The 25,193-nt window shown below is 47.1% G+C and overlaps 2 protein-coding genes across 6 annotated transcripts in view; both read left to right on the top strand.

Moving 5' to 3' along the window:
* Nucleotides 1–17,866, top strand: part of LOC147008309 (uncharacterized) — a 76,582-nt gene extending 58,716 nt beyond the window's left edge. The window contains exons 19-25 of the mRNA XM_085865305.1: nt 8–116; nt 421–665; nt 4,461–4,674; nt 5,450–5,521; nt 7,254–7,388; nt 16,826–17,003; nt 17,425–17,866. Coding sequence (XP_085721431.1) covers nt 8–116; nt 421–665; nt 4,461–4,674; nt 5,450–5,521; nt 7,254–7,388; nt 16,826–17,003; nt 17,425–17,588 — 1,117 coding nt within the window. The 3' untranslated portion in view covers nt 17,589–17,866. The remainder of the gene's footprint in view (nt 1–7; nt 117–420; nt 666–4,460; nt 4,675–5,449; nt 5,522–7,253; nt 7,389–16,825; nt 17,004–17,424) is intronic.
* Nucleotides 17,867–18,856: 990 nt separating this feature from the next.
* LOC147008308 (F-box/LRR-repeat protein 4-like) overlaps nt 18,857–25,193 on the top strand; it is a 65,909-nt gene continuing 59,572 nt past the window's right edge. For all 5 annotated transcript variants that reach the window (XM_085865230.1, XM_085865229.1, XM_085865233.1 and 2 more), the window contains exon 1: nt 18,857–19,013. In XM_085865230.1, coding sequence (XP_085721356.1) covers nt 18,973–19,013 — 41 coding nt within the window. In that variant the 5' untranslated portion in view covers nt 18,857–18,972. The remainder of the gene's footprint in view (nt 19,014–25,193) is intronic.

The following is a 25,193-nucleotide window of genomic DNA, read 5'->3' as shown; positions in this document are numbered from 1 at the left end:
TGGAAAGAAGGAGGAGACGAGCGATGGTTGAACATATGGAGGAAGAAAGGAGGGCAAACAAAGAGAAGCTTTCCCCCTTCACAAATAATGGATATTTTGACCTTTTACCTTTCGAGGTGAGTATGTGAACCCCCACTCGTCATCTTTTCTTCTTGTTTTCAAACTTGGTTTTCCAGATCACATCATCTCATTGTTTGGCTTCAGAATGGTTTCAGACGATGGTGTCAACATTGAAATGGCTGTCCAAGTCTGTTTGTGTTTGGAAGCCTTGATGGCTTCACTAGTGGTTACCTGGGTTGTTTTAAGAGTTATTGGTTTATCATTTGATTGACATCCTTGCCTATCTGGACAGTGACAGTTGGTCAGGTTGATGCACTGACAATGAAATCGATTTTTTTTTCTGCCTTACTTCCACAACAGATTATCGAACTTATTTTATCTCACCTAACACTCCCTGAGCTGTGCTGCCTCGCTCAATGCAGCCGTACCCTGCGCGACTGTTGCTGCAACCCTTCTATGTACAAACACCTGGACCTTAAGCCTTTCTGGCCATCTCTCTGCGAGGAGGACCTTCTGGCTTTGAAGCCTCGTCTCACCCATGCACGCTCGCTCGGTCTCTCATGGACTGGAAACGATGGAAGATTCAGTCCTACGGTCCTAAGAAAGTGAGTAATTGAATGCAAAGTTTGTAATCGATGGCCTGGGTTGAGGTGAACCCTCTCCACTTCTCTTTCATTCTGATCAGTTTCCTCGCCTATCTCGTCTCTTACCGCTTCTCCGATCACCAACAACCTTGGTCGACATAATTACCAGTCACAAATGTGCTTGCAGGATAGAAATTTACTTACCACTCTTCAGTTTATCCAGGTTGACCCGATCAAAAGTAGAGTTTTCTCAAAGCGTTTCCCATGCTGAAGTCACGGAATTCCGGTGCTGGACGACATTGTGTCACCGAATTGTTATTGCTGCTGTTTTTATTTTGTTTCATTAATTTTTGTTTGGCCTTTCCGTCCTTTCATTCCTTTACCATGTCCTTAGCAGTCCTTTACAAGTGGCTATTCCGATGTCATTATGCTACGGGGTGGTTGTAGTTGTGCGTCCTCACGTCATATTGTTGCGGAGCCGATTATCCGCTGCGAGCTCGACCACTAGATGGAGCAGTAGGGTCGACTCCACCGAACGTCCGGAATCTAGATCGTACCTCTCGGAAAACTCCGAGGGTACGGGTCCCTTACCGGACCGTGAATCGTCAATAATTCCACCACATCGCACAGGGTTATTTGCCAATCTTCAAAATACCAAGAGATCCACGTGGCGAGTTACCGAGTATTCACACCCTCGACGAGCCGTTAGCGTGCCCGACCCGTGCGCAACCCGAGCGGATGGTTGCCGAAGTTCCGTCGATCCAAATGTACTGTTACAGCGGCAACAGCCTTTGTAATTCACCAACACGCACCATGCTAAGCCAATGGAAGAAATACAGAAACAAGCTGATACATTTAACAAATGGGGGAATTTATTCACAGTAATCGAGGAAACGAGGGAAGCACGTAAGGGCAGAGTTATCACGACTAATATAGAATGCAAATTTGCACACAAGCACTTAAACAATTCCTACTTTCAGATGGGCCCACACACAGACGTACACCCAAAAGAAACGGACCCAAAATGGTCTTTATTATCCCTTCAGCTCGGAGGGAATTCGAGCCGAGGGACAAGAAAGTCGCAGGCGACCTGGCCGCGAGCACGCGACTCGACGTCCACACCTTCCCGGAGCACCAGTCGGAACGAACGGACCAAGGTCAGCCAGACGCAGACCACGCCAGCCACGAGACGAGATGACCCGGGAACCAGAGCACGCCAATGACGAGATGCCTTTCGCTCAGCCTCGAGAGATGCGTTTTGAACGGGCGCGAATTCTTCCTCTCTGGCTCGAGCAGATCCACCTCGAGAGATGTGGTTTCAACGGGTGCGAATTCTTCCTCTCTCGCTCGAGCAGATCCACCCGATCCTTCGCTCTCCGTTCCTTTTATCGCTCTCGGGCGCGGTCCGCTCAGGTGTGGCCCGCTCTCGGGCGCGGTTCGCCCAGGCGTTGTTGTAGTTGGAGATGGAGTAGCCGTAGTTGTTGTTGTGAGTGATGTAAAAATCCTAACTATCAAAATAATTCACAGCGCATGTCCATTTATTCACCCATTAAACGAGGGATGGGGACCCGAACTAAAAACTACATACTTACCGATATAACTGTTCTATAGGACCTGTTTGTGGAGTGTTCATGGCTTCCAGATTCGTAACAATATCACATCCCATCCCTTCACCATTCCTTGACGGTAACATCCAACTGCTATTAATAAGCTTGGTCACCCGATCAAGATCGGGTTGTTTCGCCTTTCGAAAACCATCAAGAAGATTGATTGTAAAAACTGCCGAAAAAAACAACAACAAACAAAAATAACCCGAGAGTGCACCACGGCAATGACAGGCCAAATGGCCTCGTTTGCTTCTTTGAGTTTCATTTCTTCATTTTTCAGACGTACAAACACAACGTCAGACGTACAGACGTTGGCTCAGTCTGATGAATGTTGAGGTTATGGCATATGTGGAAATGAAATAAAGCAACGAACGCTGGTGTGTTTATAATCATTACAATGTACCCAGTGATTTGTCAGTATGATGATGAGGCATTTGATGATATGAGTGAGGAAAGTGAAAAAATATCGCTTTATCATTGAGAAACCATTGCGGCCTGTTCCAAGTCAAGGCATTGTTGAGCAGGCCAAAACAAAATATAGAGAAATAAGACCCCAGTGAGGAAGTGCGAGGCAGCCGAGGAGGTGCCTGGTGAAGGATATAATTATATAAGGCTGTTAATTATTTTCAAAGGAGGTGTTATATTCAAACGAAACATCCTATGATCACTCATGCACTCCCTCGGAGTTCCCTTAATATGCATGCAAAGTATCAAGTTGGTAGGTTTCATGGTTTTGAAGTCATGGAGGACACACACACACACACACACACACACACACACACACACACACACACACACACACACACACACACACACACACACACACACACACACACACACACACACACACACACACACACAGAGTGAGATTTATTATTATAGAAGAAGAAAGATCGTGAAACACCCTGCAACCCGTGCCTTTTACATCCGATCTTCATGGAATCTCATCATTCTCATTTGTTGGAATGTGAAAAATATAATTAATTTAAATATCTCCTTTCGTCAAATTATTTCCACGACATCGAGGGTGCAGCATATCAACCAAAGATTTTCAATGATGTCGTGTCTTCAATCGGGATCTTTATCTCCCAGATAACTTGTGGGCAGCTTCCATCCTTGAAGAGGTGACAAAGCCCGGTATTGTGCTGTGGTGGAATTACTCGAACCTCCATTGGAATCACTCCAGTAACTCCAGTCCCAATGAGAGTAGAATCATTTATTCAGGTAAACACGGGAAGAAACAAATTCACAGAGCAACACCAAGATGAGGTGTTGTGAACTTCTCTCAGAGATTGTTCACAACCCCAACTTTTTAGAGCAAAATTATTTGCATGGATAGGGGGAAAGAGGGGGCATGGGTCAGACAAACAACAGTACATATTATCTTCACAAAACTATGCATCACTCAATATTCCTCAGCTTTTTAATTCGTAGAACACCATATGTGGTTTGTGTGCAAGCACGGGAACACCGGTCTCCATGTGCAAGCATGGGAATTCATCTCCCACTCAATTGTGGTTTGATTGCAAGTGGGCAGTGAAATTCACAGGACAAGGAGCTCCCTCATCCTTTGGGCAGTATATGTTGTAATCGTGCGAAGGCAAATGTGTGGGCTGCTTACTCTTTTCAAGGACGTTACCTAAACTCTGGGTGGGATCATTCAACCCATGATCCTTCATGGTGAACAACTCCATACGTGGTGACAAAAAGGCTTTTGTTATTTACATTGCTTTGCAATTGACTTTATACCTTTACGAGCATTTAAAAGCGAAAGTACGTTGTAAGCTCCGAGTTTAAGTTGCAATAAGAACACAGAGCTGTATCAATTATGTCCTCATGGACCTTATATGCATGTCCATGGGACTCATATTTGTAATTACACAAGCTTCAATCAAATCAGTCAACACTCATACATGGGAATAATTAATCCCGAATCACAGACACATTCTCATAGACCAATGTTATAATAATGTTTCTGATGAACTTTTTAATCAATCATTGTCTGTCATCTCAGTTTTCAATAATATATTTATTTTATGGGATAAAAGCCTTTGTTTGTGAAGTTTAAACCAATCATGAGATTTAAAAATAAATTTTCCACCACAGCGGCAAATGTGTGTCGATGTTAAGTTGGTTTTGAAGTTTGTCTTGTCTCTCACGGCTTTGTTTAAAACACCATCCCAATGTCTAACTGCGGTACTTTTTTTAGGCTCCTGGGTGAGTGGTCTGAGCACCTACTGCACCTGGAGCTGGCAAACTGCCATTGGATCACAAAGAAATCCTTGGAATCTGTAATCAAGCACTGCCCAAACCTTCGTGACCTGGACCTGTCGTCATGTGACGGAATACCACCTGGGGAATTCAGGCAGCTCTCGTCCTTGCAGAGGCTACAACGCCTCGTCCTGTACCAAACGCGTATCAATGTAAGCTCTTTACGTAGTTTATGTTCGTTTTCTCTCTCTCTCTCTCTCTCTCTCTCTCTCTCTCTCTCTCTCTCTCTCTCTCTCTCTCTCTCTCTCTCTCTCTCTCTCTCTCTCTCTCTCTCTCTCTCTCTCTCTCTCTCTCTCTCTCTCTCTCTCTCTCTTTCTCTCTCTCTCTCTCTCTCACTCTCTCTCTCCCTCTCTCTCGCAGCTTTATCATTTAAATAACCATTGTAAGTAAATCTTGATTTTTTACGGCAATGTCAAATCGAGACCCCCTCCTTTCTTTGCCTCCCAAGCAAGTGAATTGAAAGTTCAACACAGACGGAATGAGAAATTTGAAACCAACATTAAATACAACGAACATTTGAAGCAGGAATTTCATACATTTCCCGTTTACTTTGCTTCCATAGCCCATTGAACTCGGCAAGGTCAATGTGCCCTTCTTTAATCTACATGGTTCACTGCCTGTGAGATTTTTTTGAATCTCCATGAGATGACAAAGGAGATTTCCAGCTTAACAATTACATTACAAACAATTACATGCCAGCTTAACGTCATCTCCATGATGCATTACCCCCTGCTCTCACGGTTCCACAATGGTTTTTAGATCCTCAGACTGGTTCTTCGATCTTTAAACGACACGAATCGTTGAATTCTGGAATAAGCTAACGAAATGTGTTTCTCTCTCTCTCTCTCTCTCATTGTGCTCGGTGGATGTGAAGGGGATTATTTTACCAGTGTTAAAGGATGACATCATACTCCCATCTTGTTTCAGACGGAGAGTCTCTTGTCAATCACTTCCAAGTGCACGGAGTTGAGGAATCTCAACCTCGGATTCTGTTCTAACGTACGTGCACCTCTTTGTTCCACCGCAGAGGTGTTTTACAGTCAAACAATAGTCCCTTATGATTGCGAAGACAAACTGATTTACTTCCCGCTTGGGATGAGTTCATCTGATTTGTTGATATTTTGTTTCCTCATCACATAAATATAAACACAGTCGATGTGTGGTTGTGATTAAACATGTTAAAATTTAAATTTTTTGGTTGCTGACCCCACCCCAGGGGGCATGGTGAAAAATGATTGTGTTCTTGTACATGGGTCATTCCATGTCAAATCATCAAAGAATCTGCCGTCATCTCTCAGATTTTTGTAAAACTTTGGGAACCAATTGGGACCCATGAAAAATGGCAAGAACTCAAATATTTTTGCTCACAGCCTCTTAACTAGTGAGATACAGATTAACGAACTTTGGACTAATTCGCACGACGTCACGAATTCAAATGGCCATATCTCTAAAAGTATAACACCCGGAGAGCTGGTTTTGGTGTCATTTTAAAGGTATTTTCATGCCCTATGAATTTGTCTGGGCAACATTTTCCTACCTCCAACCACAACAAAGTTATCACAATATATAAACTTCAATCGTGAATCCCCAGAAAATGTATCCTTCAAATTTCCTCAAATTCATCCCAGAGGTACCTTATGATGTCAAGAAGCTTCCACATAAATTTTGTGATGGGCACTCCAATAGTTTCTGAGATATGAGCAATAATGTACATGTACGTATGGCATATAGGTTCGAAAATCAGCATTTGAAATGTATTATATAATCAATAAGTGAGTTCAAGTACACAGTGTTCACGAACCTGACTTCGGCTTTCAATTTCCTCTTCAATGCAGCAACAGCAGCACTTGTTTCTTCCCCTCAGGCCCAGTTGAAAATGAAAGTATATGATACTTCAAAGCAGTTGATGGTCGTTCCCTGTGTTCCCTGTCATGGCTTGGTTAGAATGATTGTATAATACATTACAAATGCTGATTTTCGAACCCATATGCCATACGTACATGTACATTATTGCTCATATCTCAGAAACTATTGGAGTGCCCATCACAAAACTTATGTGGAAGCTTCTTGACATCATAAGGTACCTCTGGGATGAATTTGAGGAAATTTGAAGGATACATTTTTTGGGGATTCACGATTGAAGTTTATATTTTGTGATAACTTTTATTGTGGTTGGAGGTAGGAAAATGTTGCCCAGACAAATTCATAGGGCATGAAAATACCTTTAAAATGACACCAAAACCAGCTCTCTAGGTGTTATACTTTTAGGGATATGGCCATTTGAATTCGCAACGTCGTGCTAATTAGTCCAAAGTTCGTTAGTCTGTATCTCACTAATTAAGAGGCTGTGAGCAAAAATATTTGAGTTCTTGCCGTTTTTCATGGGTCCCAATTGGTTCCCAAAGTTTTACAAAAATCTGAGAGATGACGGCAGATTCTTTGATGATTTGACATGGAATGACCCACATTCTTGCCATGTGGTGATCACAACTACCAAGTTTGGTGAATTTCTGCCCATCTGTTTAGGAGGAGATAGTTCGACGGACGGCTCCTGCCTGAAATAAGAAAGGAGACGATGACTGTATGTTTGTCGGACACTGCCGCTGCTGACATCTTTGTTGGAGATTTGTTTGAGTTTGAACGTCCCATGTGTTATGGGATTCGCAGAAGCATTTCCTTCCCCTGCAGCAATGGGTGTCATGATGCATGTTCCTCCTCTTTCCAACCTCAGGTGAAACATCCCAACATGGTCTTACTCACTCTGGCCTCAAACTGCCAACAGCTTCGCTCGCTCGATATGTGGAGATCCCGTTGGCTGACGGAGGTCGGATTGGCACACCTGACATCCCGTTGTAAGGATATCGAGGTACATGGCCTTACAGAAACACGGACACAATGCTTGAAAGTTTCTGTTATTGAATAAGGAGAAAGCGGTATATTTGGGACAAAGAAAATTAGAGTTTCACACGAAATGATGAAGATCGTTCATTATCACATCAAATATATGATTTGTATCACAAGGTGAGTGAAGTTGAAAGCTTTTGAAGTTTTTTTTTTTCTCCATTGAAATAGGAACAATGTTGTTTGTTTTCACCTTATCTCGTAAAGAATGTACATATTCTGTGCAGCACCTGCAGCAATGGCAAGTTGTGTTTCAAAATGATATTCGTCGCATTTACTTACAATATTGGGCCTTGCGACACACCTCCGACCGTGAGCTTTGCTGGCGTACTCAGGTGGCCATTGTCTCATTTGGAGCCTGCTTGTTGAGGTTCGCTGCATCGCCTACGGACTCAACTGGTGTCCAAACGACCATGGGTGCCCATCAAGTTGACCAATTCACCCCTCTCACCCCTCAGTCTCAAAGCAACCATCACACTCTTCCCCCTCCAAGTTTCCCTCTCACCCTTCTCTCTCTAATTTCCCCGCTCACTCCCTCTTCTTAAATTTGCCCCTCCACTCACATCCACAAAGCTGCCTTCTTCCCCTGCCCTCTCTCCTCCATCTCATCACTCTACCTCCTCAAATCCTCAACTTCCTTCTCCCCCCTCTCTTATCACTCCCTACTTTACCTCAACCCAGCACCACAGAGCCTTTTCTCCTTCTCATCCGACCCCCTCCCCAAGCGCTTCTGCAATTCTTCACACTTTCAACAACTCTCCTTACCCCTCCCCCCCTCTCCTCCTTTGTCCTACTCTCCCCCCTCCCCTCCCTCTTCATTAACAGTGTGGAGCTCAAATATCCAGGGCCTTCACTCAAACCTGACAGATCTTTCCATCCAAGTTGCCACTGCCAAACCAGACATAATCTGCCAAACAGAAACTTTCCTCCTTAAAGATGTCTCTGACTCCCAAGTATCTTTCCCTGGTTACTCCCTTCTCCGGTATGACAGACCTGAGCCTCATCCTGGTGAAAGAGTTGCTCTCTTCATCAAAGACTCCATTCCTCACTCTCCATGCACTGCCCTCTCTCCCCAACACCCCCATGAATACCTCTGACTATGGCTTCCCCTCCACTCCCACCTCATGTTTTATGTGTACTGCACCATCCACCAAACAGTGATGACTCCATTTACACCTCACTATCCGAAAACATGGACCAACTTCTATCTTCTCATCCAAACTCTCTTTTCCTCATATGTGGTGACTTCAATTGTCATCATTCCAGTTGGCTGGGTGTGGGTACCTCTCTTACCTGTCATGGCACTTTCGCAAAAAACTACTGCGACTCATTGGGACTGACTCAATCGGTCAACTTCCCGACCCCGATCTCAACCAAAGGTACTCCATCTCTTCTGGATCTGATTTTGACAAATTTCCCTGAAAATATCTGCTGTTCTTCCTCCGTTCCAATCCATTCTTCTGACCACGTGCTTTTCAAATTGGACATCTCTCTGGCTGTTATCAGAGAACCAACTCAGAACCGTTTCTCTGGCATTTCTCTCAGGCGAACTGGCAGGGTCTCCAAGCAGTCATCAAACTTCCAGACTGGTCTCCCATCGCTACTTTCTCCAACTTCATCTCGTCCTGGGAATTCTTTCAAAGAAACTTGCTGTCCCTCATGCACAGATTTAGCCCTTCTTCCTTCCGATTTAGATTTAGCCCCAGTTTTCCGACCCTTCCTTCCGCCCTTGGTTCACTGAAGTTTGTGGCGAGACAGTTGTCCTGAAACAACTTGCCTTTGCCTCATGGAAGGCTAACCAACTGAGGGTAATCTCAGTTCCTTCCATAAATCTCGGAACAAGTGTGTGTCACCCCTCAGGAGAGCCAGAAAACAACATCTTTCTCATCTCAAGGCTGAACTCTCAAACCTCTCTCCCTCCTCCAAATCGTGGTGGTATCGAATCAAAACTGTTTCTGGTGTATGTTCCCTCTCCATCCCCTCCCTTACCTCAAATGGCGGCACTGCTGACACCATGCGTGAGAAGGCTGAATGCCTAAACTTGGTGTTTGCATCGAAATCCTGTGTCCGAAACCCATCGCTTTCTGTTCCCACCTTGCCCAGTTGCACCGACCTGTCCCTGGACTCTGTGTCATTTTCTCCTGACAAGGTGGAGAGTTTACTGTCAAACCTCGACATAGATTCTGCAACCGGACCAGACGGCATCAGCCCATGTGTCCTAAAAACCTGCTCCTCTGCTCTTGCTCACCCTCTCTCTCTTCGATTCACCCTCTCATTTGCTCAAGGCCATCTGCCATCTGCTTGGAAATCAGCAAACATGCATAAAAAAGTGCAAAAATAGATCCCTGCAACTGCAGACCAATCAGCCTTCTCCCAATCATCAACAAGGTCATGGAATCCATCATTGCTTCAGACATTGAATCTTTCCTCTTCTCCAATGGCTTGATTTCCGATCATCAATTTGGTTTCAGACCAAGTCACTCTACCCTGGATATGCTGCTTCTGCTCTCCCAACAATGGATGGAGGTCCTCAATGCCGGACATGAAATCAGAGCCATATCCCGAGACATATCATATGCTTTTGTCACGGTCTGGCACGCTATGCTGCTCACCAAACTCTCTTTCTATGGTATCCAAGGCCATCTTCACTCATGACTCGCAGACTTCCTCTCCTGTTTCAGCCAATGGGTGGCCTTAAGTGGAGTTCTCTCATCTCCTCTTCCTGTCCAGGCTGGAGTTCCTCAAGGTAGCGTTCTGGGCCCTGTATTTTTTCTGCTTGTCATCAATGATCTCTCAGATTCTCTGGAAAATCCTCTTTTTCTCTTTGCTGTTGACACCACCCCTATGCCGTACCATCTGTCATCCCTCAGATCGGCCGTTTGGACCCCCCACCCCATATACTTTCTCAATAATCCTCTGGAAGAAGTCCTTTCATTCAAGCTTCTGGGTCTCACTATCTGCTATAATCTTTCCTGGGAAAGCCACATTTCCCAGCTGGCCTCCAAAGCCGGTCGCCGACTCGGGATCCTCCATCGTTCAAAGTCCTTCCTCGACCCACCTGAGCTCCTGACTGCATACATAGCTTTTTTCAGCAGCCTGATGGAGTACTGCTCTCCTCTATGGGCTGGTGCTGCTGCCTCTCACCTTTCTCGGCTTCACGCTGTGGAAACCAAGATATTTAGGATCATTGCTATCTCCCGCGCTGAGGCTGAGTCTTTGGGCCTATCACTCACTATCTCACCGCAGGCAGGTCGGTGGTCTTTCTGTCATCTCCCGTTTCCTCTCCGGTCTCGCCACCCCCCCCCCCGCTCTATCTGCAGGTCTGTTTGGCAGCCATATTTAACACAAAATCACACCTTATCTGATCAATGCAAGACTTTCTATTTGTGATCGACTTCCTAATTTGAGGCGAGTTTAAAGTTATGATGTCAAAGGTCACCTGGTCAGTCAGTCATTTTAAATTGAAAAATCAAATCCTTAAACAATCTTCTTCTCCGAAACCGCCTTACAGATCGACGCGAAACTTCATATATATTTTTGCGCCCACGGGTACTGAGACACCGGCTTGTTACTCAGGGGCATTCATCCCCGGTTGTCCTCGGAAGAGCCGACCTTGGGCCACCGCTCACAATTAACGTTGTGGTACAGTGGGTTGTTTTAGAACCACGAACGCCACCCAGTTAACCATGAGTTCCAGTGTCAGGTCAGGTCAGGTATGGGAGCATGTGCCAGAACAGCTTGTCGCTGCGTCCACTTTCCACCAGTACTCCAGGGGCCTACGTCTGGCCATCCCCCAGGCAGCATCCCCATCTCCTTGAGGTGCCGGTCAATCTGCTGCAACCACGAGGCACGTGGTCGGTCCATTGGCCTCCTCCACTCACGAGACTCCTTCGCTGAGAGAATCTGGTGAGCAGGATCAGCGTCAGGAAAACGAGCCACATGTCCATACAGCCACAACTGACGCTCACGGACCATGCAGGAAACAAATCTCATTCGAGTCTCTCTCAGCAACCGCTCGTTGGACACTAAATCTGACCAGCGATAGCCAAAGATTCTCCGAAGAGACCTGGTACCAAAGGAATTAAGTCTCCATCTCAGATCCTTGGTCAGAGTCCAAGTCTTACATCCATAGAGCAAGACTGGAAGCATCAAGGATCTGAAGACTCAGACTTTCGTCCTCCCGCACAGGTACCGGCAGCACCACACCCCATGATCCAGTGAATCCATGACACCCCAGGCCCGACCCAGACGTCTATTGACCTCTGACTCACAGCCAGCAGAGACATGAATATCACTGCCAAGGTAAGTGAATCTCTCCACGACCTCAACATCCTCACCACAAACAGACACAGACAGGACAGCAGCATCCAAGATGTCACCGAAAGCCTGGATCTTAGTTTTGACCCAAGAAACCCGTAATCCCAGCGGCTCCGACTCCTCATTCAGCACCTCGAGGGCCCTCAAAAGGATGTCTAAAGTCTCCGCAAAGATGACTGCATCATCTGCGAAATCAAGGTCCGAGATCTTGACATTTCCCAAACAATGCACCGCAGCTTGATCTCTCCGACATCCTCCCTAGAATCCAGTCCATACAAGTGCTGAAAAGTGTGGGAGCCAGTACACACCCCTGACGAACTCCAGTAACAACTGGAAATAAGTCAGAGATAGTACTACCACATCTCACAGCACTCTCAGTACCAGAGTGGAGTTCAGACATCAGATCGATCAGTTTTGGTGGCACCCCACGAAGACCAAGAATCCTCCAGAGGGAATCCCGATTCACTGAATCGAACGCTTTGTAGAGATCAACATCGGCTGCAAGCAGCCCCTGCCAAAACTCTCGTCTGTGTTCGGTGAGGACCCGAATAGCAAGGATACGGTGAATCGTTGACCTCTTTGGTGTAAAGCCTGACTGCTCTGGACGCTGGTGCTCAAGCAGATGGTGGCAAACCCTATCAAGAATTATCTGAGCAAAGATCTTACCCGGCACTGAGAGCAGCCTCACCCCTCGGTAGTAGTTGCAGTCTTGGCGATCACTCTTCCCTTTCCAGATAGGGACAACAAGGCCCCTCTTCCAATCAGTTGGGATGATGCCTGTGTTCCAGGCAGAGCACAGAACTGCATGCAACGACACGACTTCAGCTTTTCCACCAGCCTTGAGAAGTTCAGAATGGATGCCACAGATCCCAGGAGCTTTACCCCGTTTCAACCGGTTCACCGCAACCCGTGTTTCCACAAGCGAAGGTGGACCACAGTTGATTCGAGGGTCAGCAATAGGGATTGTAACACCCTTGACGTCCAACTCGACAGATGGGGGATCAGCCTGGTACAACCGCTCAAAATAACCGGCCCAGCAGGCCTTCACTTCAGACTCCTCTGTCAAGAGCCTACCACTCTCTGCTCTAACTGCAGTGCTCCGAGGGATGGGCTTGGATGAACGCAATGCGCAAATTCCCCTGTAAGCGGGACGAGAATCACCTGTCCACAGTTGATGCTCTACCCCTCACATATTCCTCGCACATAGGCCTCCTTGTCCACCCTTAGTGCACGTACAGTTTTATGCCTCAGCTCCCTCAACAGCTCAGATGGTACCATTCCCCAGATTTAAGGTGCAGCTTTAGAGTTGCTACAACAAGCCGGTGGTCAGTATTGAGGAACTGAGCACTCCGGTAGACCCTGCAGTTCTGGATCATCCTCCAACGACCGTCAACGAGGACATGGTCAATCTCCTTTGCCACACCGCAAGCGTTGGAATACCAAGTCCAGCGATGAGCTTGTGGGCACTGAAACCATGAACCAGCCACCCGAAGTCCATGACTTCTTGCAAAGTCAAGGAACTTCGTGCTATTCTGGTTCATAGTTCCTGACCCATGGGGACCAACACACGTCTCATAACCATCCCTATCAGTTCCAGTCGATGCGTTGAAATCCCCCAAGACTAGAAGTGTATCTCGTCTGGGGCACTGATCAACCACAGACTGTAGAGTGGCGTAGAATGTGTCCTTCACGGTGAGATCACTTGCCTCAGTCAGAACAAAAACAGAGACCAGGGAAATGACACCTAAGGAGTGACGAATCCTTCGTCTCATCATATGCTCGTTGACCGGTGTTACCTCAATTATCATTGGTGTCAGCTTATTGGACTCAGCTACAGCAACTCCTTGGGTATGGTAACCATCAGAGCCACCAGACCAATAGTAGGTGTAACCACCCACCATTATCTCGCCGCAATCCGGTCTCCGAACCTCAGAGAGTGCTGCAATACCGATGTCCAAACGCTTGAGCTCAGATGATAACAGAGACAGGTGATCATCCTCTCTTAGGGATAGAACATTCCAGGCACCCACCCGAAGGGACCGCCTCAGGTTAATCCAAGGAGACCGCCGTCTGGTGGACGACACTTCAGCACCACTCCGACACTCTCCCGCAATCTGACTAGGGAAGGTTACCCCGTGGTTTCCCTCCTATCATCAAAGATTGGGGGTCCCAAAGGCTTTTCCCCAATCCCGTCATCCGGTGAGCTGCCCTGCGAAGGGAAGCTGCACAGGAGGTACTCCCACGGAGTGAGTTTTCAGATTTTTTTTTGCGTTTTTGTGTTTTGCGAAATGAAGGGTTTTACAGTGGCCGGAGTGCAAATCCTGCCACCAACCTCCTAATAAAAAGAAAGCAAATTGCAGGAGGACGTCCGCGGACACAGTTGGGCACTAGATATGGATGGCCGTTGGCTCACAAGAAGCTCCTCCGCCCTTTGACAGGTTTTGTTTTTAATCCTGCTGGGTGTCCAGATCCAAACACCCTCCTCACCAAAAAACCTGGTGGGAGAAACGGTTTTGTCGCCGACAACCCGACCACGGAACAGGATAGTACAGGTTTACATGATACCTGTAGCAGGTCACAGATCTAACCTGACCTGACTTCCAGTGTCCACCGTCGAATTATGCCGTTTAACTCGAGGTCACGTGGTTACCTGAGCGGGGAGCGCACCCTCAGCAAAGCACCAATGTTATCTCGATTAGATTTTTATTTGGGCGGCCGAGCGTTTTAACCGCTGGTGCCTGCTGACTATTTTTCGTCAAATCTGTGGGAATTACCTCCCAGTCTGTCGAGGTTCGGACAATGCCAGACCAATGGAAGGAAAATACAAACACGGACAGGTTTGTCTTCGACTTCTTGCTCGCTTCTCTTCTCGTTATTTGCGTGCTTACACCCGCTTCTTGCTCGCTTCTCGCGCTTACTTCTCGGCTCGCAGAGTCCGCCCCAAGCTCACCCCACCCCACTTGTGTACGGTTACCATGATGACCCGTGCGCTCTCAAAAAAGGCAGGTGTTGGCCCTCGCGAAAGAAATGTGTGTAAACGTGTCTGTCTTAAAGAAAAATGCTTCCCATAAGAGAGGGGATCTATTATTTACCCTTCTCAACGCATCACATTTAAAATCCCGTTAGACGTGGGGATGGGGCTTATCTGAACATTTTCTTTCGGAAATAACTGTCTGAGGACCTGGATGTGTGGATGCATCATTCATCAGACCAGATTCTGAAATCCGTAATAATATGATCGACGAACAATGAGAGTTAAGGTTTGAGAGTAAAAAATGTCTAAGGTCACGTGTTGGTGCAGCGATATTGGATTGAAGTTAAAAGGTTTAAAAATCTTCTTCTGTGAAACCACTGAACCAACTGATGCAAAACTTTAGATGCATCATTGAGTCCCGGCGACATGATAAAAGTTTGAAAATGAAAATGTGATCGGTGAAGTGGTTTCAGAGAAAATGATTTTGAAACTTTTTCCTTCAATCCAATATCTCTGACAAACCATGTGACCTTTGATGTCATTGTGATCGCACCTTTTTCCACATGGGTCGTGGATATATTTAAAGTTTTGCTTCAATGAGTAAAGTGGTTCCAGACAAATACATTTTTAAACGTTTTCCTTCCATCAAATATGGCCAGCAAACCTCGTGAATTATGAGGTCACACTGATCAAACTTCATTCCTCATGGCTCACATTTTTGTAAGCGTCCACGTTGAAACGACTGCTCGCAGTTATGAGTGGCAGTTCTTGGGACAAACTCGCCATGAGAAATATAGTTTGAGAAAAAAGATAAAATAGGACAGCATCGTCATCGCAACGGGCGGAGTGGGACGGCATCGTCATCGGAACAGGCGGCGTAGGATGGCATCGTCGTTGGCACGAGCCTCATCCGGTACCCGACACAACTACTCTCATTGTTGTTGTTATAACGGCCTGGGGTTCGGGGCTCACCACGAGAGGAAGCACTCGAGTTTCTCCCCAACACCCGATCCTGAGGCCACCGACCACAGGTAACTCCGTGATCCAACGGGCTGTATTTCTTACGCAGCCGTCGTCGCTTGATTTAGACTGCCGGCTTTGCAGGTTTATGCTTCTCTGTTTCCGCGATACCTTTCTGTTGGTACGGCAACCGAACTAGAGACCACACCCTCAGCACCACACCTGGTGATCTGCTGAGCGGGACAGGTATGTGCAGCACCCGCTAATCGAGCAAATCAGGTGGGGTACAACTTCCCATTAAACTATACTTGTCAACTGTGTCTAACCAACAAAGGAAAAGACAATTGAGACAGTTTGGAAATATCAACAAATAATTATTTTTTTACACACACAAAAGTAATCATTTAACAGCGTAACATTTTCATTACCTCCACCACCGAAGGTGAATGAAGGTGATGTTTTCGTCCCTGTCGGTCTGTCTGTCTGTTTGTTTGTTTCTTTGTGAACAAAATATCTCAAAAAGTTGTGTCCTGAATTCGGACGAAATTTGGTGGAGAGCTTGGATATGTGACACACGACAAAATGATTCGATTTTGGTGAAGATCCACATCCGGTTCTGGATCCGAGAAGTTTTTGAGTGATTCTTCACCATTAAGAGATCTGGACTGAAGCAACATGTAGCAGGATATCTCCAAAAGTTACGGACGGATTCGGACAAAACTTGGTGGATGAGTTGGGTGGTTGACAAAAACAAGCCGATTAAATTTTAGTTCACGTCTGAATTCATATCCGGCCTATCAGTGGGATACAAGACGTAAACTGATCAGCCTGGCAGAGGTACGCTCTCTTCCGAGTGCCCTTCTGGATTACACAGCATTTATCTTGTGACTTTCAACAACCAACTCTCCTCCTCTCATCACACCTCCTTCCCTCCCCTTTCCTCATCGTTTTAAATCCCCTTTCTTCCTTCCATTTTTTCGATAACTTGGAATACTGAATGGTTTTGTTGGGCTTGTTATTTTGTCAATTATATTTTTGGGGAAACACTTGAGTGGCTTTAATACCTCTCCAATTGTACAATCGGGGACTTGAATTAATGGGAATTAAATAACCGCACACAATACTTATGTTGATTTAATTGTTCCACACAGGACCTGGACCTTGGTTGCTGTATGAATGTGCGGGCAGGCGGTGGTGCTCTCAGTGAGATGGTGCGAGAGCTGCCCAGACTGCGCCGACTGGTGTTAACGACTAACCTCTCCGTCAGCGACACTGACCTCGAATCACTCGCCAATCACTGCCCTTTACTGGAGAAACTGGACATACTGGGTATGGTAATTGAGGAGATTATGGGAATTGATGGGGATGGATCCAAGAGGGTCACAAAGGTTGCTCGATGTGGAAGGAAAATAAAAATTGCAAGTAGAAACGAGAATGGCACTTGGTGGTGTGTGTAACCTCCTCCAGGCGGAACAGTTTACGTTTTGTCGTCCACTGACAGGCTGGATCTTCATTGGGACCTGAACCAAAATCTTATCGGCTTGTTCTTGTCACCTAGACAACTCATCCACCAAATTTCATCCGAATCCGTCCATATAACGTTTTGAGATATCGGTTTTCACCCCCGATCTCTCAATGGTGAAGAACCACTCAAAAAAATTCTCGTATCCGGTTCCAGATCTTCACCAAAATTGAATCATTTAGTCCTTATCGTCCTTATTTTGTCCTTATATCTGTGTGCGTGTGGCAGGCGCTTCACAAGTGACCCCTGGAGGGATTTTTCACCTGCTTGATACCTGTCGGCATATGCGCTTCCTTGACGTTTCCTTCTGCTTCCCGGTGGATGAGGAGATGGCTGTCCAACTTGAACATCGCTTTCCACACGTCTACATCAAGTATACCGGCTACCAGTGAGGTCACATGACCTGCTCAGAGCCGCACACACCTGAGGAGCACTCTGATCCGTGCATGAGAAACCGATTGTATCATGTCGGTGATGATCGTCCAAATGCTGAACTTCATTAGAACCAAAGCTACAAGTGTCGAGTTATCATCACGTTTATCAAATGTGACGTTTTACGAATTTTTTTTGTTGATGAGAAATCAACTGAAAGGATTCCTTTTATTGATCAATATAATCCATCAAACGTTCAAAATGATAAATGTGCCAATAGATGTTACCAAACTCATGACACCCTTTTTGGAGTGTTCTTCTTTCACCTTTCACCCCCCTGCAGATGAAGTAAAACATGACAAAAACATGAAGTAAACAGAATTAAACTTTATTAACAATGAGAAAATCGACATCATGCAAACAATTCGAGTGCAAGACACAAACTCGACGAACAAACAAAAAGCATGACGTCGTTAACAAACTATGACGTCACCTGGAAAATGCAAATCCAAACAATGTCCATGTGTGGCGAGTATCGCTTTTAGTAAACTGTGCTGTGTACGAAGGCACGGAAACGAATCAGGCGTACCTGTGGGGCTGACCCTGAGGAAGGCCCTACAGAGAGGGCGGGCGGGGGAGTGCGGGAGGCCCCCCAGAGAGGGGAGTGCGGGAGGTTCCCCACAGAGGGGCGGGCAGAGGAGTGCGGGAGGTCCCCCACAGAGGGGCGGGCGGGGAGTGCGGGAGGTTCCCCACAGAGGGGCAGGCAGGGGATGTGCGGGAGACCCCCCAGAGAGGGGTGGGCGGGGGAGTGCGGGAGATCCCCCACAGAGGGGCGGGCAGGGAGTGAGAGAGGTCCCCCACAGAGGGGAGTGCGGGAGGCCCCCGAGAGAGGGGCGGGCGGGGGCATTCCCCGACATTCTCGATCCAACTTCAACCATCGCAAGACAGGTTGGTGAGAAATCCAATTGTAAAAAAAAAAAAAAGAGTATAAGTGTAAAATGTCACACAGGCACGATGGACCAGCCGGCCAGTTCATCGGTTTCATTTGTTTGCAAATATCAGCACAACATCGATTTAACACGGGAAGTGTGGCAAATGTGGATCAAGGAAAGCTTCAAAACAAGTAAAATGTGCGACGACAAGATTAAAGAAGGTTTTTCAGCGATTTTATATGAGAACGAGATGACGTCATCTGAACGGAACACAAGCCGCCATTTCCGTACGTTGGGGCGGGGTCAAGACGACTTCTCATCACGTGTTCCTGGTCACGAGGTTTGCAGGAAATGATCGTCGGCCTTGACACAGGAGAAGTGGAGGTCTCACAACGTGCAAGTCTTTGCTCCCTTTACCTGAACCTTCCAGGTCGGTGAACATTACCTCAGTTTCCCTTCGAGAGACACAATAATGAACCAAATTGGAGAACGACATCGACGTCGTTCCTCAGGGTAAGGGGGTTTCTTCAGGGTGGGAAATCTAAATATCGGATGTTGCAGTTGGTCGTCGTTGCTTCGCTGACGTGTTTAATCGAATAACGTCATGTTGTTCCTCACGAACATTCTGCGCTATTCACTCCGTCATTAGCCTGAGGTGATCTTACATCTGCTCGAAAGTCAGATCACGTCTTCTTCTTCTTCATCCTTGCTCATGATATTTATATTTGAGCAAATACAACTGGTCACTTCACTGAGGGAAACATTAAGTTGGGGAGAGAGGGGGAGCGAGAGAGAGAGAGAGAGAGAGAGAGAGAGAGAGAGAGAGAGAGAGAGAGAGAAGGGGGGGAGAGGGGGAGAGATGGGGAGGGAGTGAGAGAGAGAGGGGGGGAGAGATAGAGATAGAGAGAGGGGGGAGAGATAGAGAGGGGGAGAGATAGAGAGAGAGGGGGGGAGAGAGATAGAGAGAGAGAGGGGGGAAAGATAGAGAGAGAGGGGCAGATATAGAGAGAGGGGGAGAGAGAGAGAGATAGAGGAGGGAGAGAGAGAGTGAGAGAGTGAGAGAGATAGAGAGTGAGAGGAGGGGAGAGGGGGAGAAAGAGAGAGTGAGAGAGATAGAGAGAGTGCGGGGAGAGGGAGAGAGAGAGAGAGGAGGGAGAGAGGGGGAGATAGAGAGAGAGATAGGGAGGGGAGATAGAGAGAGGAGGGGGGAGAGGGGAAGAGAGAGAGAGAGGGGGAGATAGAGAGAGGAGGGGGAGAGATAGAGAGAGGGGAGGATAGGGGGAGAGTGAGAGAGATAGAGAGAGTGAGATAGAGATAGAGAGAGATATAGAGGAGGGAGAGGGAGAGAGAGAGAGAAGGGGGAGAGATAGAGAGTGAGAGAGAGATAGGGAGGGAGATAGAGAGAGAGGAGGGGGAGAGGGGAAGAGAGAGAGAGGGGGGAGATAGAGAGAGGAGGGGGAGAGATAGAGAGAGGGGAGGATAGGGGGGGAGAGTGAGAGAGATAGAGAGAGATATAGAGGAGGGAGAGGGAGAGAGAGAGAGAAGGGGGGGGGAGAGATAGAGAGTGAGAGAGAGATAGAGAGTGAGAGACAGACAGACAGCGACAGAGAGAGAGGAGGGTGGGTGGGGGGTGGGGGGGGGAACTAACAGCCTAAACTTCCAGCCTTTGAGAGAGACTTAGTGAGGGTGTGAGATTTGTCAGGATTGAAAGACATATTCTAAGTGTTTGATCAGCTTGTGATTTTATCCAGATCTGCAGAGAGTGAAGAGGACGCTGTCTGCCACGTTAACTGTGTATTTATATTGTTACGGAAATGGCCGTTCGTTGTCCACTAAATATAGGATTAGCTCAGATCCCCCATTAAGTGCATGTTTAGCTAGGTTGTTCGGTAAAATTGACGTTACATGTGTGTCGGGAGGTGTCGGATGCATGTTTATTGTTCGTACAGTGGTGGTATGTGGAGCTGGGGTAAGTAGTTTGTCGGCTTCGTAAAGGGGGAGGAGCCAGTGGCTCGGAAGCGAGCGAACGAAGACCTCGTGGAGTGGTTCAGTTTGGGGGAACAGTCGGGTTCGAGGCGTGCTCGGGTTTCGAGGGGAGAAAGAAAGGAAAAAGTGGTAAGAAACTGAGAGGACGGCGGTGATTCTGCCGAGAGAGAAACTGCAGTCCGCCGAGTCTGGCCGGTGGTGGAACTGAGAGCGCCGAAGCTGATATCTGCTTTGAGAGGACCTGGCTGCTGTGTGAGTCTGGAGTCGGCTTCGAGCGGAGGTCATCGACAGGTTCGGCCTGCGTTTGGCGATGGAGCCTCTGACTGTCCCTGCTCACCTCATGGCTCGACGACGTTTTGGAATCCCATGGACCCAGCTTACGGAGTCCGGCACCTCGAGTTGGCCTTGTCTGGTGAACAGGCCAGGCCTGGACTTGTATGCTGGACCTTGAGAGAACCCAGCTGGGACCCATCGTCGATCTAACGGTCTTGTGCCGTCGACCTTACGCGGGGTCAGAGACCGCGTGCTGTGCGAAGGGGGAAGGCGAGCGCCGTCTTGCCGCGCAGCGTGTTCGAGCTTGGGCTTGAATCCATGGACATCGGCTTGTTATGAGTGACATTCGTGCTTTTGACCCTTTCCTCTGGTCCATGAAACATCACCAAGTACTCTGTCTTGTCTGCATGCTGTCTGTCTGTCTTGTCTGCATGTTGTTTATGACATTTCTCGGTAGGGACCTCCCCAAAACCTGTAATCCGTAGTTCCCTAGTTAAAAACGGGTTAAAGATTGTTAATAAAAACATTGTCGTGAATATTTTGCGTTTGTGTGTTTCCCCGGTGTGCCCCAGAGGAATAAATTAGCCCGATACGTTAAAAAAAGGCTACGGATTGGAGCCGACACCCGTCGAACTACACCGTCTGAATCCTTAACATTTGGCAGTCAGGAGCGGGATATTTGGACCTGTGGTACATTTCGCACCGCGAACATTGGTTACGAGAGGTGCGAGAAAAAAAAAACCGAAGCTCGCAAATTTGATTTTTATTTTGAGCGGATCGGGTGAAAAACTTGGAAATTATAAAGAAAAAGGAGTCGCAAAATGGCGGCGCGGCTCCACCTTGGCGCGGCACGAAGTGGGAGTGGGCTATTAATAGCGCAACGAATGGCACAACACGAGGCGGAGGCTCCCGACCACCGGTTCAAACCACGTGGTCACGGCACGCGCCATGGCAGGCGTGGCAGGACGACTACGTGAACATTGGCAAGCTTCAGACACAATTGGGGGATGCCTTGGAAGAGGTGAGGAGTTAAGAGAATTATATAAAGGAGGTGCAAATTGAATTGGACGAGGCACAACGGCACGGAGACGAGCTTCAGAAAAAGGATGTGTACGGTGGGTTACAACAATTGGCCGATGTACGGGAAAAAACTCGGTGGCTGAAAGAGGACATAGCCAACAGAGTCGACGAACGATGTGGAGAAAAGAATAAAGTAGTGTTGTTTACCCGTCAGTTGGAATATGAGAAGAGCAAACTGAACAAAAGAATAGAGGAAGAGCAGATTGGTATCTCCCAGGATAGGAAGAACTTTGAAAAAGAATGGGGAAAAAAGCTAGAAAAGGAAAAATGTGAACACAATTTGGAATTGAAACAACTGAAGGAAGAGGTAAGATCAGGCGATCAGATAAGAGAAAGCCGAGAACAGAAGATAATAAGAGGTGATAAATCTCTGCAGCAAAGGAAGGAAGAATTATTGGAAAAGTCAAGACAGTTCGAAGAATTACAGGGAGAAAAGAGGAAAGTAGAGTGGAGTATCCATGAGTTGGAACAAGAGAAGAGCGAACTGAACAAAATAATAGAGGAAGAGCAAATTAGTAATTCTCGGGAAAGGAAGGAATTTTATATGACGGGATAGGAAGGATAATTGGAAGAAGAATGGAAAACAAAACTGGAAATTAACAAGGAATACGGTAAGAGAGTGAACGAATTGAGGGAGGAAGCATGTGAAAGAGGTGAGATGAGAAAGGAATTAGAAAAGAAAGTTTCTGAGTTACAGAAACACCAAAGGAAAGAGAGGGAATTACAAAACGAACTGAGGGTGTTAAGGGAGGAAAGAAAGAGAACGGAGAATGAAACATGAAGCAACCACACTGTGCAGATCAAACAGCGAGCAGCCAAAGCAAGACTAAAGAATTAGATGCAAGAAAGAGTAGCGAAAGAACAACGAATGAAACAGGATAGGGAGATCAACCAATTGAAAGAAACGACGAGATTGGAGAAGGAAGAACATGAGAGACCGTGGGAGAGGAAACAAAAAGGACAAGAACAACTAAAGGAGAAAGCGAGGTTGGAGTACGAGGAGATAGTGAAAGAACAACGAATGAAACAGGAAAGGAAAATCAGCCAATTGAAGGAAGCGACGAGATTGGAGAATGAGGAACAAGAGAGACACTGGGATAAGAAACAAAAAGAACAAGGAATGAAACAGGAAAAGGAAATCAACAAATTGAAGGAAGCGACGAGATTGGAGAACGAAGAACATGAGAGACGGTGGGATAGAAAACAAAAAGAAAACGAATTTGAAACTGACCAACTAAAGGAGAGAGCAAGGTTGGAGTACGTGGAGATAGAAAAACTCCGGAAAGATAACGATCAACTAAAAAGGCTCGGAGAGGAAGAACGACTCGAATGGAAAAGAAAATGGAGCCAGGAAGTAGGACAGCACAATAATGTGGGATGTGTGACGTCACCACAGGGAGTAATGTTAGTGGTCCGGGACTTGATTGACATCACTCGCTGGATGAAACCACAATTAGAGCAAACCCTGGTGGGGGAGACATTGAGGGAGCATACGGGGTTGTTGACGAATGAAACACATTTTGAGCAGGTCCAGCGTGTGGAGCTGACAGCCCCAGAGGAGTGTGGCGAACCGATGATGAGCAACCTGCTGGAGAGAAGCGACCGGACCGAGGTGACTCTGGAACGAAGCAGGTACGTGGGTACATGCAGACGATACATGGTGCGGACGATGAGCTTAAGGTAGAAATTGAATTTTACGTTAATGAAGAGACTCTGTCCGCTGGGGTGCACGTATGCGTGACCCCTGAATGTGTGTGTGGAGTGCCTGTGAACGAATGCTGTGAGCCCACAGTCCAGACTACAGCACCGGTATGTGCTGCCGGGGCCGAAACGTGTGTGGGTTTCGGCCCCGGTTTCGACCTGGCGGTCGAGGATGTAGCCCTGGAGTGCGAGGCAGTTGGTCAGTGCACAGGCAAGGTTGAAGGTGTGGAGGGTCAACACAACCTTGGAATGTGTGCAGCCTGCTGTGTGTGGGAGGCCTGAGCATGGAATGAGTGGTGACATGGGAAATAGGTTAGACGTGCAAGGGGAAATAGAAATGCCACCAGGACAGAACTTGAGCCAGGGGATGGAAACCATAATGGACAGCTCCGCATGGATTCTTACAGAATTGGAGGTGCTGCATCCAGGAGCAGGCTTTAGAAATTGGATTTTAATTTCTCTATCAACCTCACAGGAACTTTGGAGTGGAGTGCAGATGAGTAGCGGGTGGCACTGGCGTGTGTCACTTGGTCTTCGAACCTTTCTGAGCACACGAGGGGTTTGGCTCGCTGAATGGGGTTTATCTGTCTTCAGGGAGTTATGGAGAAGAGGGGGGAGGCCGCCTCCCTGATTGGGGTTTACCTGATTTCCGTGAACTCTGGAGAAAAGGAGGGGGTGGACCACAACCCCAATTGAGACGTGACCCCTTTGTCCCGTGGGGGAAAGGCGGCGGGGTCATGTAATGGGAAATGAGGGATTCATTCCCTCACTCCCTTTCCAATGAGCCAAAGAAGCTCATATATTGGGATGTAAGAAATTTTGATTGAAAATTGTACCGAAAGTGATTGCAAATTGAGAGATGACAGAAGACATAAGAGTGGCACGAGTGGATGTGGGTGATTATTGAAAAAAAGCGGTGGAGACATTACAGGCAGAGCGTTAAACACACCTGAAGCAAGTGGATTACAAAGAGTGGCTTGTTTTAGGAAGGATTGAAATGCCTGGTTGAACTGCATTTGTTTACCATCGATATCACCGTGCCAACATTGCTGTGTCACCTGCTGTCCAATGCAGGGCTTGTTGCCTGCTGCTGCTGCTTGTGAGTAGGCCAGATGGGCCGAAGCATTTTTGTGGGCCATTGAGGCCAAAGTGCTTTTGTGGGCCGTTGCGGCCAAAGATTCATGCCATTTTGTGGCCTCAGTGGGCCGAAGAACTCTTTGTGAGATTAGGCCACTGGGCCGACTGAACTCACCTGGTCAGAGGCCAATAAGGCCACGAAGTGAGGAAACTCTCAGGGGTGAATGGACAATACAGCCGGGAGGGGCATGAAGGAGCGAACACGTGAAAGAACTTTGAACCTTTGAATGTTCTGCTCCTATGCCAATATTGGTGTTTAAGTAAAATTGAATGCCCTCCCGTTCAAATCCATAATTAGAATGTTAAGTAGTGTGCATAGAGTGTGAATTTGTTTGTTAGATTGGTGACCCGACACACGAGGAGAGGGACATGCCAATCTTACTGTGACACTTTGGTTTTTGGAGTTAAGTGGTTCCCATGTTGTGGGCCAGAGTAAATGAGAGATCTGTGCTGTACGTGAGACAGGGCCATTGCCGTGGGCTGCCTCAGATGGAGGCTCGGGAGAGCCTCGGGAGA

The sequence above is a fragment of the Eptatretus burgeri genome, chromosome 20 (assembly GCF_056783735.1).
Source record: "Eptatretus burgeri isolate ZD-2024b chromosome 20, Ebu_testis_v1, whole genome shotgun sequence".
In the NCBI taxonomy this organism is placed as follows: Eukaryota; Metazoa; Chordata; class Myxini; order Myxiniformes; family Myxinidae; genus Eptatretus; species Eptatretus burgeri.
This window is presented reverse-complemented; position numbering and strand designations above follow the sequence as displayed.